This window comes from Suncus etruscus, chromosome 11 (assembly GCF_024139225.1).
Source record: "Suncus etruscus isolate mSunEtr1 chromosome 11, mSunEtr1.pri.cur, whole genome shotgun sequence".
NCBI lineage: Eukaryota > Metazoa > Chordata > Mammalia > Eulipotyphla > Soricidae > Suncus > Suncus etruscus.
Window position 1 is genome coordinate 59,513,526 of NC_064858.1, and position 17,836 is coordinate 59,531,361.

General features: G+C 41.3%; 1 protein-coding gene across 1 annotated transcript in view; it reads right to left on the reverse strand.

Moving 5' to 3' along the window:
- The window catches only part of PAH (phenylalanine hydroxylase), a 172,756-nt gene that overhangs the window by 62,883 nt on the left and 92,037 nt on the right, over positions 1–17,836 (reverse strand). Inside the window, exons 4-5 of the mRNA XM_049783159.1 lie at positions 17,146–17,329; positions 3,434–3,522 (exon numbers count right to left, since the gene is read on the reverse strand). Of these exons, the coding sequence (XP_049639116.1) occupies positions 3,434–3,522; positions 17,146–17,329 (273 nt within the window). The remainder of the gene's footprint in view (positions 1–3,433; positions 3,523–17,145; positions 17,330–17,836) is intronic.

The following is a 17,836-nucleotide window of genomic DNA, read 5'->3' on the forward strand; positions in this document are numbered from 1 at the left end:
GTTGGAGTTGCAGTCCTGTTCAACCCTGATGTGTTAACATGCTTGAGCTAAGAGCTTGACCAATTCAACTCTTGGAGTCATGGTATCTTCAGATGTCTGAGGAGACTGTTCATGGCAGTTCATGGCATTTTGTACATTACATGTATGTGTGGCATTAAAGAAATTCTGAATATAAAATGCATAAATGTAGCATTTGTAGAAAGTGGTGGGAAATTTAAAAACTAAGCATGGAATATTAAAAGTCTATATACCCTTAAATGAGCCATTAGCCTGGCAACCACTCTGGGTTCATTCAAGAAACATTTATAGAATACTTATCTTGATTATATTTCCTCTTAGTCAATAGTGAGAGGCTTTTGCATTCCATCAAACCTAGGTCAATGAGTAGAACGATGGTATGACAAGAAATTCAAAATAAGACTTACTTTGCATTGGCATTGCCATCTTATAGAAACTGACTTACATTTGCAAGTCCATTGTGTCCCCTGCCCCCCGTGCATTGATGTCTGGCCATAATGAGCACCAGTGAAGCCATGAAGATTGTTCGATATTGGATATTTTTTGTCCCCCATTCACAATACAGACCAGGATTTGGGTATTTAGTTCATCAAACAGGACTGTGGGAAAGATTAATTTATTTCCCCTCTCACATCATATCAAAGAATCAGATTTTCTCCATCTTCCAAACAGAACCTCTCTGTGTAACTATGAGATTTTTTGTTTCTTAGGTTTTAGTAACTTCAGTTTGGGAAGCACATAAATGACCCATTTCACATAAATTCATCTTAGGATTCTCATGATTCCTTAAGTCGTGAGGTAATTCTTTCTCTTTTATAATTTTATTTTATAATTTTTTATCAGACTCATGGTGTTTAAAGTACCACACACTTCCCCCACCCAACCCCACACACAACACATGCAGTTTTAATGAATCTGCATTTAAAAAAATGGAAACCATGGAGAGAAACATTAGAAATATCTTAAGGGTCAGATTTTGAAAGATGGGATTTGTGAGCAGGACAAGAAGAGATGGAAGAATGGAAGCATGTAAGAAACAGGAGCATATGGAAGTAGAAGAACCATTTTCAGAAACAGAAATCAAACAAGCTCACTTGGATTCTGTTGCTGAATATACAGTTGGCTCCCAGCCCACTCTACTCAAGAGAAAATGAGATCATGGAGAGGCCAGAAGACAGCATGGAACAGAGGGTAACAGAGGGAAGAACACCCAAGACACTCCTTACCCTGAGGCTGGGCCACATGGGAGGTAGGAGATTACGGGGGTCACCCTGGAGGGGTTGCTCTGTCCTTGGCCCATCAGCTCCCCTGCTCTGATGAGAAGCCACAGAAAGGAACAGAGAGAGCCTGGCTTCCTCACCAAGAGGATTGTGTACCTGATAAATTATATTTTTATGATACTTTTAGGACACAGAGAGGCCAAGGGCCAAAGACATGGGCTGGGTCTATAAAAAGATAAATTCCAGAGAGTTGAATGACTCTAGGGAGATAGGAGAATGGCTGGGGGAAAAGCCATGTGCTAAATTGGCTTCTCCTACTACAGCCCACTCCCTGCCACAAGTGCACAGATAGACCTGCCAAAAGGAGAGTCAGAGCAGAAAATGTGTAGGTGGGAAAGGACACAAAAATGGACCAACCCCAGGGACTGTAGCCAGGGCAGCCAGAACTCTTTGCTCCTAGGACTCACAGATGACAGGCAGAGAAAGAGGGAAATCAGTGCATCCCCAGAAGGGTAATCACCACTACACCAAACCATCTTGGCCTTCAGTTTCTGTGAAGGACATTGAAGTCGAATGTGTCTGGAGCCTTAAATAAATTGTGAAGTACTAGATAAAATTATTTGGACCAAGACTAATATCCTCAAACAAAAATAGGGATCCAGGGTGCTCTGAGGTGTTCACATAATGACATATGGGAGGATTCGTGGCTGCATCAGAAAAATTCTAAAATGCTCCTGCATGCTTATTATTGGGGGCTGTCTAGGCAGTTATAACATTAAATTAATAATGTATGTATTGGAGAGAAGAAGACGTGCCGAGAGGAAAAGGAAGAGGAAGGGCTTCCCTGCTTGCACAAAGGGAGTTTCATGGGTGATAAGCTTTCCTTAACATCAAGAGACTTTATGAAGAGGAAACTCCCCACTGCTCATCTGCAATGGTCCTCACCTGGGCACAGGATGGGACAGAAAGACAGTTAGTTCACTAAATAATTGAGATCAAAATGGCTTCTGCATTATTTCAAGATGAAGAAAACATTTTTCTGGGCCGAAAACAAAAACTGTCTAAGGACCAGCAAATGGAAATGACAGAGCTGACTGCTCCTCCTGGAAAATAGAACTGAAAAGACACTTCCTCACTCTGTGCTCTTTTTGGAATCATTCAGAGGTGCAACCAACCATGCCCAAAACATCCAGCACCATCTCCAGCCTCCACCTGCTTCATAAAACATTTCTGTTTGTTTGTGTGTTTGGGGGCCACATTTGTCAATGCTTAGGAATCTCTCTTGGTCCTGCACTCAGAAATTACTTCTGGCAGTGCTTCAGGGCCAGGAATCCCTGGAATGCCAGGGATTGAACTTATAAGGCAAGTGCTTTTAATAATAACCTGCTGCATTATTACTCTGGCCCTTCATCAGACCAAAAATGACCTTATCTTTCCCTAAGCTTTTGTTTGTTTGTTTGTTTGGGAAGCCAAACCCAGTGATGCTCAGGGGTTACTCCTGAGCTATGCGCTCAGAAATTGCTCCTGGCTTGTGGGATGGTATGGGACGCTGGTCTGGCCTAGGTTAATGGGTGCAAAGCAAATGTGCCTATGGCTTGCATCAGTGCTCCCCACACCTATTTTCCCTAAGCTTTATCTTCTCATGCCCAGACTCTCCCTTCTAAAACACAGTCCATAAATATCTATAGTATTTACAGAAACCTGAATCTTTGCACTTTCTGTCTCTAGCCCATGACAACATACTTAGCAGTGCTCAAGATCCAACAGGATCACATCTGGCACTGCTGAGAAGGCACATACATTGTATTTAAAAACAACAGTTTCTGGATGATGTTGCAGCTTTTCCCCAGAGTTATCATTGACTTTATAGCAATGATGGTGATGATGGATTCATTTAATGTTTGGGGCTGGGAAGAGATAGCATGGAGGTAAGGCATTTGCCTTGCATGCAGAAGGATGGTGGTTCGAATCCCAGCATCCCATATGGTCCCCCGAACCTGCCAGGAGCAATTTCTGAGTGTAGAGCCAGGAGTAACCCCTGAGTGCTGCTGGGTGTGACTCAAAACAAACAAACAAACAAAAAAAGTTAATGTTTGATGTACAAGCAAGTCAAGATATAGAGCTCCAAAGCCAGGGAGAGGAGTATGAAAGAGAAGAAACAAACAAACAAAAAAATCTTCTCTCCAAGAACTCACCGGGTGGTCTGCATCCAGTTCTGCTCCATAGGTCAGAATCTGGTTGGCAAATCTGTCAAGCTCTTGGATGGTTTTGGGGAACCAGGGCACTGCAATTCACAAAGGGCAATGGTTAGAGAGCAGCCAGCAGGACAAGCATCAGATTCTCTCATTAGCCTGAACCATTGCAAAACACTGGAGAAATAAAATAGAGTGAGGTGCGGCCCTTTGAGCTTGAGGATGCCTAGTAGTATGAGAAGAATTGCTTGAGTTGAAATCTGGAGGGAGAGTGGCTGAGGCTGGGGAGGGACTGAGTTGTGGTGTCTGCAGACTGGTTCTACAGAGTGGCAGGGTAGGGTGGGTAGCAGCCAGATCCCTGTGGCCCACCAGAAGGAAGGTACATACTGGTGGCTGGACTGTTTCAGTGAGTCGGAAGGAACTTTTGACATGAGATTTCAGGAAAGCTGGAACTGTGAGTTAGTCCCAAGTGATAGAAAGAAAGGAGAGCAGGAGGGGGAAAGAAGAAATGAAGGAATGAGCCCTAGTTACAGTGGCATGGAATCATCATCTACAGAGCCCAGCTCTGGTCTAATTACTGATTCTGAGAATCTCTCAAGGGAAGCATGGGGTTGAGTCTCCTACTTTAGGCATGAGGAACTGAGGTTTAGAAAACCTAAGTAAATTATTGAGGACAGAAATTGAAAATATGGAGATTCAGAAACACCAGCAAGCAAAGGCAATCTTGGTAGAGGTTGCCTAGTGAGCCAGGGCATTTCATGCTTCCTCTGAAATGAGGTTTTGGGGAAAGATGCAGAGTTTACAGTTGGTCTGCTTAGCACCAATCTACATCTATAAAAACAAAACAAAACTGGGAGCAATAACAGTATTAGGAAGAGGAGCTAACATATTTTGTGACTGACCTTGACATGTGCCAGGCATCACACATCCCATTTTTGATACAATAGCTGAGGGTTGCTGGAGGAGCAAAGGGTAATACTCAGTCTGGTGAGTTTAAGCCTTTTCAGTCTCCTGCTTGTTTTTCGTTTGCTTGTTTGTTTGTTTGTTTGGTTACACTCTGATACGCACTCAGGAATCGCTCCTGGTAGGCACAGGGGATCATATGGGATGCAGGGATTCCAACCACTGTCCTTCCTGAATTGGCTGTAAGCAATGCAAATGCCCTACGGCTGGCTGTGCTTTCTCTCCAGGACCTCAGTCTTCTGCTTGGCTTTTCCTTCTCTCTGCTTCTCGTTGGTACAATTGGAAAGAACGTGAGTGCCATCTAGTGACCCAAGTGAAAAATGTCCACAGGCCTATACTGGCTCAGAAATACCCACAAACCTCCTTCCACATAAGCAACAGGTCCATCTCAACATTGATCTCTTGGAATCTTGTTTTCAAACATCAGACAAGCTAGTCATTTTCTTCCTCATGTCAATAACAGAAGTGATCAGTAAGTGCCATTCTAAATTCCAGGAGATGGGTATTCCAGATCTCCATATCATGAACAAGAAAACCGATGAGCAGCAAAATGATGTGGCATGACCAGATACCATAGTTGGGAAGCAGCAGAGTCAAGATTTTGCTCATCTGACTATGGTCTATACAGGTTTTGGCAGTCAGTGCAGTCAATTCTTAGCTAGCAGTTACAATGTGAATCTAGCTTAGTCCTCCTGGGGCTGTGGTTAGTTATGCCCGTTTGGGCAAACAGCCTCTTCACTGCTTGAATTCTAGACTTTGGAGTTTGATGAGACTCGGGACCATGTTCTTCTCACATCTCTCTGCCTATGTCACCCTTCTTTGCCCAAGCATCTTTTCTATGCTTCTTCCTCCCCAAAGTGGCACTGCTCACAGAGCCACACACATTTTCTCTTTCTGTGTCACCGTTTCTGAGTGGGGACACTTGACTTGCCAAAAGAGAATCCACAAAAATGGACAAAGAACCCACACAAAGAGGGTGAACAACATATTGTCTATTCTCTACATGAGTTTATGGTAACAAGACACAAGCAATAGAGAAATTTCAAACCTGACAATGCCACAAAGTGCCTGGAAAAGAAAGTGGGAGAAGGAGGTGGGGTGACAGAGATACTATTTTGATGAAAAGTTACTGCCCCAGACTCTAGGATGAAAGAACTTCCCCTTGACAGAACTTTCAAGTTTAAAGAAACCTGGAAGATCTAGAACCTACCTGTAGTCCAGAGGTGGGTCCCTTTCTCACCCAGGAAGGACACCTGGTTAAAGACCTGAAAGCAGTCAGAGAGCCTGGTGGGTGACTATTGTATCTGTGCTATTTGTGGCACCCATGATAAATGGTTAAACCTCTTTGTGCCTCATCCTTCTTTTCTGTAAAATAAACCTGATAGTTATATAGAGGAGCAGATTGAATCCAATGAATTGATGCTGAGAATAACACCAGATACATAGTGACCACTATCACTGTTCAGCTACAAGATTCAAAATTTGAGGAGTACCAAGGAAGACTGTCCTTACTCAACAAAGTACAAGCACCATCTCATAAAGTTACACAGCCAAGCTAGAAGCCACTCACTTAGTGTGAGTTGGCAAGTATTCCTCCTCCCAGAGCTAATGTTTATCTATAAGAGCATTCAAGTTATCTTTTCATATTATTGCATCATTGCATGAGTTAAATGCTGTAGAAAATATGACTGGCCTGCCTTTAGTGTTTTTCCACGTGGGTCATAGAGAAGATAAAGATTTTAATAATGGTGATTTCTTTAGAAAAAAGAGAAAGGATTTAAAAAAGGGAAAGAAAGGAGGAAAGAGGAGGAGAGGATAGAAGGAAGAAGAGGAAGAAAGAAAGAATACTAAGTCAGGAGTGGGTTTTCATTTCAGTTTTACAGTCACTGTCTTTCTAGTGCTGGTTTATAGTTTCCCTTTGTATAAAATTTGGACTATTGGATTCATTTGTTATTATTCCCTTTGGGAGTTCATATCTGAAGACTTGAGACTGGGCAAAGAGCACACAAATACATTTTCATCCAAGTATCATCCTTGTTTCTGGAAGTTCAGGCACTATATAGATATTTAGCTCCTCCAACATTTCCCAAGAACCTACCCTTCCTCTCCCCTCCACCCCCCCAACCCCCCCCCCCCCCTTTCTCCTCTTCACCAAACACCAAAGAAACCAGTTTGGGACCCATCCTGGTTAATCCTGAGCCTCATGCCATCTTACAACCTACCACATGGGGGCAGCAGAACCTGACTATATCAGCTATGGGAGCCTATATTTTTCCCTCCACCAAAGGGAAAACTCTCACTGGATTAAGGCTTTGTTCAGCCCTCTTGAGATCAGGGGAAAAAATATCAAGGACACAAGAACATTGAAAAAACTGTAAAAACTCAAATCACAGAGTTTGCCTACCACACCCCAAACCTTGTAGGCCAGACCCATGTCACAGTGACTGTAGGTACTTGCTAGGAAATAGGTACTCAAGAGACTAGAGGTGCTTCTTATCCAGTTCTAGGGTCTGTAGGGTCTGGGTGCTGCCATCCTCTAGAAAAGGCCCAGAACACTGATGTTCCAAAAGGAGCCTCGTGGACTCTAGGCCACATGACTAAAGTCCAACTTCTACCATTGTAACTGAGAGGGCAGAACTTCTTGAAAATTACTCCCTTGTTTCCTTCCTTCAAATGGCTGTAACACAAAGTTCAACAAGCCATGTAGGACAAGCATGTACAGGGTGTGAATACACCAGAATCTATTAAGCATATGGTTGCATTTTGATGATATTGGAGAAGGCCAAGGGATCAGAGGTGGCTGGTGTGGAGTCTTCTCCCTGCCTTGGACTCTATTCCTGTTCCTCAGTCTCTTTTTGACCTCAGCTAAGTGTCATGTCCCAGAGGCCTTGCAGATATACATCCTATGTCTTGCCTGGGACAGCAGGAAGGATCTCATCAGCTATTACCAGAAAGTTAAAGAAAATGATACTCAGGAGAGGCCAGATGCAGGAGTGTCTGAGAATGAGGGCACCAAGGCTCCACCATGACATTTCCCAGTTAAGAGGCTGTGTTAAACAGGTGCTAACTTGGCCAGGGAAACTTCAGGGGTCTCCAGCACAAACAAAAATCAACCCTTTGTCTTTGCACACTGACACATGCTACATAAATGGGTACGCATCTTGGGAAAGGAGCAAGGGGCCTTGGGTCAAGTGTGACACCAGCACTCCCAAGTAGGCCACTCAGAAACATCCTTGATCCCAAAGACACTGGCTTTCCATCCAGAAATGGGCAAGGCCTACACTTCATCACTTGCCTGTCAGGACCGCACTTTCAATTTTGTTATTTTACCTTCACACTAGAGACCAGCAGAACCTGATCAAGTCAATGAGAGCTCACAGATTGCAGGAGGCAGGACTGGGTTTCATTCTTCCTCTCCAGTCTCTCTTCCTGGGCTTTACTTATGTTTCTAACTCTAAGAGAAGCCTTTTGCTTCCTTTATTAACATGGTTGAGTGCTCCTTGAGCACCTAATTAGATAAAGCATTTCATTCTCATTGTATCAAAGTGATGTGAGCCAGAAGGCAGAACTTTTCCTGCCTCACTATTCCTGGAGCATCATGAAGGTTCAAATACATGAAATGACTTTGCATAATAGCAAGTCCACAGCAGAAAATGATAGAGTGAGAAAGAGAGAGAGGTAGAGAGAGATAGAGAGAGAGATAGAGAGAGAGAAAGAGAGAGAGAAACACCAGAGATAGAAACAGAAATCAAGAAAGCTGTGCTCCTTAGGTGTGGACTGCCATCCAAGGTTGATGCAGCAGAGTGGCAGGTGGGCTCCTTTATTACAGATTCCCCACCTAAAAAGGGAAAGGAAAGAACCTAAAACAAGATCCCAAAGGAAAGTGGTGAAAATGATTCCCAGGACAGTGCTTTCCCCTGACTGTCCAAAGGTCTGTGAATGGCGAAAGAGAAACTGGCACATCCAAACCCTCTGCTTTGCGGGTCTCCTTGATTGTCTTCATTAAAGGCTGTTCTCTTCTCCTCCTCCTCCTTCTCCCCTTCCTCTCTCTCCTCTTCCTCCATGTACTCCCCTCTTCCTCTTCTCTATCCCACTCTTAGCACCAAGACTAGATACTGACCCCCTCCCAACTCAGGCCTCTGTTTGAAAAAGTTAAATCAGATTAGCTCATTCATGACCTTTGCAAATACTTCTGTTGTGGGCTGGCCTCTGGGAGTCCCCGCCGGGCCTTCTGGGCCTCCAGACTCAGTGGTTAATGAATGACTCTGGAAGGCTGGCCAACAGAGGCCCTCTGTGAAGCTAGAGGCATCCAAGGGGGGCAGATCATTAATAAATATTGATTTGGCTCCAAAGGAAGCAGCCCTGCAGGAGAGCTGGCCCAGGACACCCACATCGTGGACTCATTAAGTCAGGGTCAACTGCTCAGCCTGGACACCAAGAGGACCAGTTCACTGGGCAAAAAGGCACAGCCACCCCCCTAGTGGAGCTGGCTGGAGCCAGCAGGTCAGAGCCGGTCCATTAAATTTATAGCAGTTCAAGGTGCAGGCTGAGTCCCATCTCACCCCTCCCTCTACCAGATGCTCACTAGCCCCAGGGTTGAGCCAGTCAGGCACCCAGGCTTTCCCTGACTTCTGCCTTCTGTCTGACTTGGGGAGCAATAAATCCTCCATTTCTTAGACCTGAAATAGAAGAGTATTTTAAACCCTTCTGTCAGGCTCCTGCATGTCTCCTCTATCTCAAGGAAGCCCAATCACCACCAGAAAGCAGTCCCAGCAGCTCCCCACAACATGAAGGACTCACTAGCTCATAAGCCTGATAGCTTGCAGGGTGAATTGTTGAGTGCCTGATTTTCCCCCTTTTATGGTGCTTTCTAAGGTGTTTTCTAAGGAAGCTCTTAGTAACCTTGGTGTCTCAAATGCTATTCCTCATCCACCTTCTTCCCAGGCAGAAAAGAGGCAAGGTTGGGTTTACTGATGTGATGAAAAAGCATCTGAGCTCTCACCTGCATTCTAGAAAGGAAATGAGAATACAGTGGATAAAAAGAACCTGGCATTCAGTCCAGAACGATAGTTGCCTTGCAGGCAGCTAATCCGGGTTTAATTCCCACATTCCATATGGCCCCTGAGTCTGCCAGGAGTAATTTCTGAGTGCAGAGCCAGGAGTAACCCCTGAGCATTGCCATGTATGCTCCCCGTAAAAGGAGGGGGAACTTGGCATGATCTAGAGTGAAAAGTTTTGTGGAACTGAATAAAGGGGGTGATGAGTAAAAAAATGAGTGAAATTATACATTAATAAGGGAATGACTGAAGGATCATTTACATCAACTGCCAGTCCTTCTGAAGTGTCATGTCTCTCATAAGGTATCTACTATATCCCAAAAATACCAAACCCTACATTTAATAACCTTTGCCTGCCACTTACAACTCAATATCTAGATAATCAATATACATCTAGATAATCAAAGTTCATCTAAAATTTCTATGTAAAATTTCTTTGATTTTTTTGTACTAGCTGTTATTTTTTAATTAAATCATAGTGAGATATAGAGTTAAAAAGTTGTTGTTTTTTCAGTCATACAATGGTCCAACACCCATCTCTTCACAAGCATTCATCTTCTGACATCAATGATCCCAATTTCCCTCCCATCTCCAGAAAGTCAATCTGGCTTATCCCCTCTCTCAACAATCAAACTCCTGGGGCCCTATAGGAGGCCTTAAATCCCCAATCTAAGAAAAAGCTCCCCTAGACCAATGCAGCCTGTTAGATATGCTAATTTTGCCTGGATTATTACTATTAGTCATACTATTGTCTTTATTATTCTATTATTGATGCTAATAATCCCAACTAAGAAGTCCAATACTAAAGTGAGAGATCTTTTATAACATCCAACAGGAGAGATCATCTCCCTGGAGGCAAGGTTCTACTCATTGAAGATATGTGTGCCAACAATCCCAAGATATTATTCTTAGTCTGGCCTGTGTTCACATCTATTAGCCTGGTAGTTGCTAAAACCCTGGTATGAAGCTGTGTTTACAAATCATAAAACTCCCTTTCTCCTAGAGTCTAAAAGCATCTTAGAGCCAGGACATATTTGACTTGAGCAAGTTCAGCTCAGTAATCAAACACTCAGATACAAAGTGTCTTGTATGATCTTCCCCACAAGCCCTAAAATTCAGCAGAGTTAAGTGGCTCTGTATCATAAATGGAGGTAGTAGAATCATTTTACTAGTAATGGATCCAATGTTGACTCAAATTAAGCCATACTCATTATTTGTGTTTTTCCCTGAGTTATTATGATGCTCCCCCCAATCCATTGCAAATTGGCATTATAGTTATTATCATATCACATCCTTTCACTACCTCCTTCAACTGAGGAAACATACCTGAGGGTATATACTCAGAGAAAAGGTTCTCATTCTAATTAATGTAAGGTAAAAGATGTTCTGACTTTAGCACCTCCTACATTTTATAATCATTGAGTTAAATCAAAAATAGCATTTTCAGGCAGCCATCTCTCTTTGTTTCCCCTTGGGGATAGAAGAATAGGGAATAGAAAGAAGAGTGAGAAAAAAGGAGAAAGAGATGGGGAATGGAGATAGAGGAGAAAAAAAAGAAAGGAGAAAAAGAGAGTCAGGTAGCCATTTTTAAAGAGTTTTAGCTTTGCAATTCTGTAGTACTTCTACCATACAATTCACTAAAAGAAGAAAAGAAATCAAGGCAGGAAGGAAGAATATGAGAAAGGTAAGTAATGATTAACAGAGGTTGGGGGCTTCAGTTAAATTAGTGATGTATGAGTTTGGTATAGCTATAAATCCAAAATACAGACTGAACAACACTGCAAGTATTAGATCCAAGTTGCAATAATTCAACTTTGCATTATGTCTGTCAAGGTGACAGGCAAGGAGTGGGGTTGGGATGATAAAGTGTGAAAACAATGGTGATGGAAGCTGATAATGGTGTTGTTGAAATATTATATGCCTAAACCTCAACTCTCAATAACTTTGTAAATCAAAGTTCTTTAACCAAATAAAATTTTGTTTTAAAGTAAAGAAAACTAAAAAAAAAATTGAAAATAATTTGTTTCCTATTCTTAGGAAAGACTTGGAGATAAATGTATCAACTACTTTGCATTTAGTTGCCTTCAAGTTGTTGTTGTTGTTATTGTAAAATAAGGTAATTTTATTGAAACTTATTTAAAAGATGTGAGGGAATAACGAGGGGAAGTATATGTTTGAGAGATGACATGCTGTCATTTAAGCTCATCTAATTTACTTACACTGAAATTGAGAGTATGTTACCTTGGTGCTGTCATTTCTTTACAAAGCTTTTTTTTTTTTGATAAACATATTTTTTTATTTTGATCATAGTGGCTTACATATTGTTGACAATGATATTTTAGGTACATATTTACATAAAATCAGGGGGGATTCCCATCACCAAATTGTCCTCCCTACACCTCCGTTTTTGTCCTACCACCCATATCCTCTTCCCTCACCCCCAGGGTAGCTAGGATATGTGGTCTCCTCTGTATCTAGCCTACTGCATAGTAGTCTTGCGCCTGTTTGGTCCTGGTGTCTCCCTTGTTTCCCCCTCTAATTGGAGGGGCAGGACTAGCTAGTTCAAGTTACGTGGTTTTGTTTGAAGGAGAGAAAAGTAATAAACTGGGGTAAAAGTCTAATACGCCGAAAATAAGCGGAAGCTTTGTAGACATGCAAAAGTTTTAGGCATGCAAAAGTTGGGGGGGAAGACCAATAGTAAAATGTACAGGACACTTGCCTTGAACTTGATTGATTTGGGTTTGAACCTTGACACCCCAGATGTTTTCATAAGTCCTGAAAGTGAGCCCTGAATGCATACCTAGGAATAAAGCTTGAACACTGCTGGGTGTGGCCCAACCACTGCCTCCAATAATTATTACAAAATAAAAAGACTTAAAAATAATAGTTTAAAGGACTATTAAAAATACTACTGAGCTTGCCTGACATGTTCTGATAAGCCTGAATTTGTATACAACTGAGGGATTCCTCTTAGATTAAGAGTCTGCTCATATTCTATGATTTTTCTTAGTCTGAAGCCTTGTGCCTGGCAATAGAAAAGGGCTAAAGAAACAGCATTTGCTATAGATATAACCTAGCTATATAGTAAATAAAGCTGCCTCTGATGGTCATCAATGGCACAAGCCCAAGCCAGCTTCTGGCTCCAGTTGGTACCCATCCTCTTGCTACTTTGCAAGATTGTTCTCTTAGCTGTAGGTTGGCTTGTCTCAAAGGAGACAGTCTGTTGAAAAAATCCTATCTCCTGCTTACAGGACTTAGAGCAACACCAACATGTCCAGGAAGCATCCAGATAAAGTCCTGATAAGGCATTTAATTCTGTGTGCTTTTTAACATGCAGATCCTTGGTCTCCACAAGAGACCTGAAACCACAAGCATATATAGCCTTATGAGGCTCATGTGAGACCAAGTAAAATAACACACAAAGAATTGAATCAGAAGTGGGGACAAAAGGAAGCTAGGGCAACAGAACAGAGGAATATAGGAAGGGAAGGAAGAAAAATATAGATGATGAGAAAGAGGAATTCTCTAACCAGCCACATCCCTGCAGTTTGAAGCATCTTCTCTCTAAAGGGACTCAACTCTTTGGGAAATATGGCCCAGTTTCTTAAAAGGTTCACATGTACACACATGTGGGTCACTTTGCTCATTCAAAGTCTTGGGGATTTTTAGGGGTATACAAAGAATCCATCCTTTCTTTGTCAATACTTTACCTGGAACATCAGCCTTGTAATTGCATAGAGTAGAAAAATTACAAGAGAAAGAGAAAACTTTGGAGGGTGGAAAAGGGCCACAAAACAGGAAAGAAAAGGCCTAAGGATGTTACTTTTATTTTTACTCAATGTTTCCTATAAATCATTGCTTTAGGGATTGATACAAATAAAAGTGTCCCCAGAATGGATGGATGAAAAGATGGGTGGATAAAAGGGTGGAGAGACAGATAAATAGATGGATGAATAGATTGATGGATCGATGGAAGAATGGACAGAACAATGTATGGATGAATGTTAGCCTTTCTGTTTCCACAGAAAATACAGCCATACTGGAAAGTCAGACTCCCTTATATGCCTTGCCAGGAACATTATAATCATCATATACTGAACAAAGTTCACTGAATGTTCATTTGCTCTTGGAAAATGAGTTAAAACAGATAATTTTGTCTAAAAAAAGAGTGATTCTATAACGTTAGGCAGAGGTATAGTCATTTTGTCTGTCCATCTGCTGCTCATGGCTGCAATCTGTCTCCATGTAGGAATTTTCCAGCCCCAGCTAAGTGTAATGTTATGCAGACTACTCAAAGGGGGTAGATAAAAGGATTAGTAGATTGATCTGTGGAAGATATTAATGCTCTTTCATGTTGATTTGAAGACGGATTTGAGGTCATCAACAGTGAGGGTAGCCAGAGAATAGACCTCAAGTATTCAAAAGACACTGGATTAAAATCCTATTAAACTCACATCAGTTTCTCCAGGAGGCATTTTAGAAGGTTAAGGTTTCTTTAACATGTCACCATAATTAACCTTCTCTTAAGCTGTTTTGGGTGGAGAACTTTGGCAATTAAGAAACTGAAAACTTTCTTTTTCTATCACCCATATGGCCCTTTGAATGGTTTAGAAACTAGAGTGAAAGGTGGTTTAGTATAATTGATTTGAAGGGTTCAGATCTCCCACTTCAACTTGCTGTCAGACAAGCCATGGAGATCTGAGCCCCTCAACAGAAAGGCATTTTGTTGCATGAAAGAATAAAAGGTTCAAATCTATGATGTGCTTTTTCTTTCTCTAATCATTCTCCTGCTGAGTTTACATAAAGAACAACTTTGCAAAAGGAGAGCTGTTTCCCCCTTTAAAAAAATCTGCTCTGGGGCCCAGACTTTAGTTTATAAAAAACAACCCCGGACACCCACAGACTCATGTCTCAGCAAGTACACACTATGTTGTCTGGCCCTTGCTTGTGTACCTAATGGATTGCTCCATTAAGGTCATAAAACCATGTCCAGTAAGGGGAACCAGTCTGGGCTGGAATGACCAACCATGCAAAGAAATAAGTTCAGGAATCATGTGTTGCTTTCAAGAGTTAGTCTCAGCAGTTATTTCTTCACCAGTTAAGATGTTTACCCAAAGTACAACACCCGTGTTCACTCAGATTCCCTCACCTTTGGTTCTTGGACAACACGTGATCCTGTACTATATTCATCTAAGGGTCTCATCTGTCAATTTGGCCAACCTGAGCATGCAGTTTGGACCTTCTTTTCCTCCTGAGTACAAAGGCTAGAGAAAGAGCCACAAAACCTGAAAAGAAAATCTGTCAAGTCAAGCTCACCCAAGATTGCTCAGAATTTAATAACTTGCCCTAAGTGATGTCACAGACTCTGTCTAATTGCAATGAAAATGAATGAGTCCATTGGGTTGTCTGACCTCTAAGGTCACCTTTCTATTCTCAGCATCTCTGCAAATGTACTTGTTTGATGACTGGACTTTCAGTGCTCCTATAGTCTTGTCATTAGTTATAATAATGGCACTGATAATGTTAAGAATAGAGGAACATGCATCACAAGCCACAGCAGGCTCTATGCTTTTCTCAAAGCACCCAAGCATGTATTCTTTCATGTATTCTATCAGGCTCTTTGCCTGGTTACTCCCACCAGGAGTTGTGGGATCTCATGAAGATCAGTCATTCACCTAAAGTCACTTGAAGTGTAATGCAGCCTGGTTCTGGAGTCTGGGCTCTAAACTATTCCTCTGCAGGAATAGTTTAAGACCCATTTAAGATCCTAAATTCAGGCTGCCAGCCATTTGCTGATCTCCATACATCTTTCCTGGCTCCCCTTGGGGCTGCCTGTCTGCCTGTCTATCATTTGGCTTTGATTTCTTACCCCAGGGCCCCATCTGGCTGGACCTCCACCTGCTCCTAGCAGAGTCAGAGCTTGCTCTGGGATCCGGTCCTTTGTCCTAAGAGCCCACAGTTCCCTTTGGGAGCAGGTGGCCTAAAAAGTAAGATAAGAAGGTAATAGGAAAATAGTCCTGGGGACGTTAAAGGGGAAAGCTGGCAGATAAGGTTGATTTGAAAAAGAATTCCAAGTGCCCAACCCCCAGTGGCCTAAAATCTGCTTCACCCTTGGCAAGTCCAGGACCTAGAAATGAACTTTTTGTTTTCAGAGCCACAGGAGAAAACAGACCCAACTTTAAGATGACCCTAGAAGTTTCTTTCTGCTTCAACAGTGTGTACTTAGCAGTAGATTTTGTCTCATTGGACACAAATCTGGATATGAAAATATTATTTTAGCTTTAGAATCTGAATATTGTTGACCTAAAATAACTTCATTGTTGGGAAAACATTTTCTAAAATTTTAAAATAGGACCAGTGAGATAGCACTGCTAATAGGGTGTTTGCCTTGTACATGGCCAACCTGGTTTGATCCCCAGCATCCCATATGGTCCCCCGAGCCTGCCAGGAGTAACTCCTTAACACTGCCAGATGTGGCCTAAAAACCAAGTAGATAAATAGATAGATATGTAGGTAAATAAAAAGATCAACAGATAGATCAAATATTACAATAGAAAACAATTAAAATTTTAGGAAATAATAGTTGACTTTAACCATCACATTCTTTAATATTTAGCCAAGTTAGGTGGAAATTTAAGGCTACACCAAGCCATCATGTGAATGCTTGTAATTAACCAACAATATTTATGTATAATTGACAAATTTTATAAGAAACTAAGATGTCCTTCAGTCAGGGAATGGATAAAAGAACCTTGGTCATTAGACAATAGAAGCATTATTCTATGATAAAAGAAATGAGTTAATAATACACAAGAAGCACAGGGACTTTGAAATATATGCCACTGTGTAAAAGAAATCAGTTTTAGAATACTGTGTAGTCCTGGATTCCAAAAATATTTCTTTTCTGAACAAGTCAAAATTATGGATATGTTAAAAAAAAAACAGTGTTTTTCTGAACTAACAAGAATAAAGTGGGTAGGGTGCTGGGTTTTCTAGGGCAATAAACTCATACTGTGAGAAATAGTATTGATGGGGTTAGAGTGATAGTAAAACAAGGGTTGTACTAGGGTACATGCAGATGGCTCAAGTTTGAGCCCTAGCACCCTGTGTGGTCCCCAGAGTCCCACTAGGAGTGATCCCTAAGTAATAGGCATGGGCCATGAGCACTGGCATGTATGGTCCAAGAACAGAGTGGGAAGAAAAAAAGAGAGAAAGGAAGGAAAGGAGGAAGGGAGGGAGGCAGGCAGGGAGAAAAGGAGGGAGAAAGGGAAAGGGAGTAACCCCTGAGCATCACTGGGTGTGGTCCAAAACCAAAAAAGAAAAAAAAAGAAAAAAGAAAAAGTAATGTCATGAAAAGCTCATAGGGAGAACATTCCTGTTGGAACAGAGATAATTAGGAGCTTGTCTTATAGCTTCACTTACCTAAACATGTCGTCTCTAGAGCTAGAGAATCAAGAATATAATAATTCAGAAATGAAAAATACAACAAATTTGAAACATAGAGAAATGATTAATAAAGATAGTAGGTATTTCTTGGGACGGTACTAAGGAGTAATAGATAGTAAATATCTAAACTATGCCAGGTATTTTGTCCTCTCTTAATCCACACAAAGATCTTCCATGTTAAGTATTATTTTTGTCAATGACTTAAAGAAAAATTTAAGTTGCTTATATGGCAAAATTCCTATTTCTTACCTGTGTCTTTTTTCTTATCCCGGGAAAGTTCATGGACAGTGGCACCAATTTCTTGTCTCAAGATCTTAATGATGTTGGTCAGAGTAGGCAGACTACGTTGATCCAGGTAGGTGAAAAATTCATACTCATCTTTCTTTACACGGGAAGGTCTGGATTCGATATGGGTCAGATTTATATCATTCTCCTAAAAAATAGAGAAACAAATGTGAAGGGTCCAGTGATAAGGATTAACACAAACCAAATATCTAGACGAAAACATAACACACAACTCAATGAAATGCAGACAGAAAAGGAACAAAAATTTTAATATAAGACAGAGAATAGGAAAGTCCTTAAAATTGCAGAATCTTTGCTTTTTCTTCTGAAAATCAGATAATAAATAGCAAGAGGAGAAAATGGCTTAAATGCTGCCTAGCTAAATCACATTACTATGTGCTAAATGCCAAGAGTTACAATAAGAATTTGGTTTTGACTCAAATGTTTAAGACTGTGATTGTCAAAAACTTTAACTTCAACATTAGCAGCTGGGGATATAGAGAGAAATTCTAGCAAGTTTCCAAGCCATGCATGAGCTCAATAGATGAGAACCTAAAATTGGCAATGAATGTCATAGCAATAGAAATCAAGGAATCACTAGCCATCTAGATTAATCATAGCCTATGCTTCAGTTTAGAATTTCTACCAAAAAAAA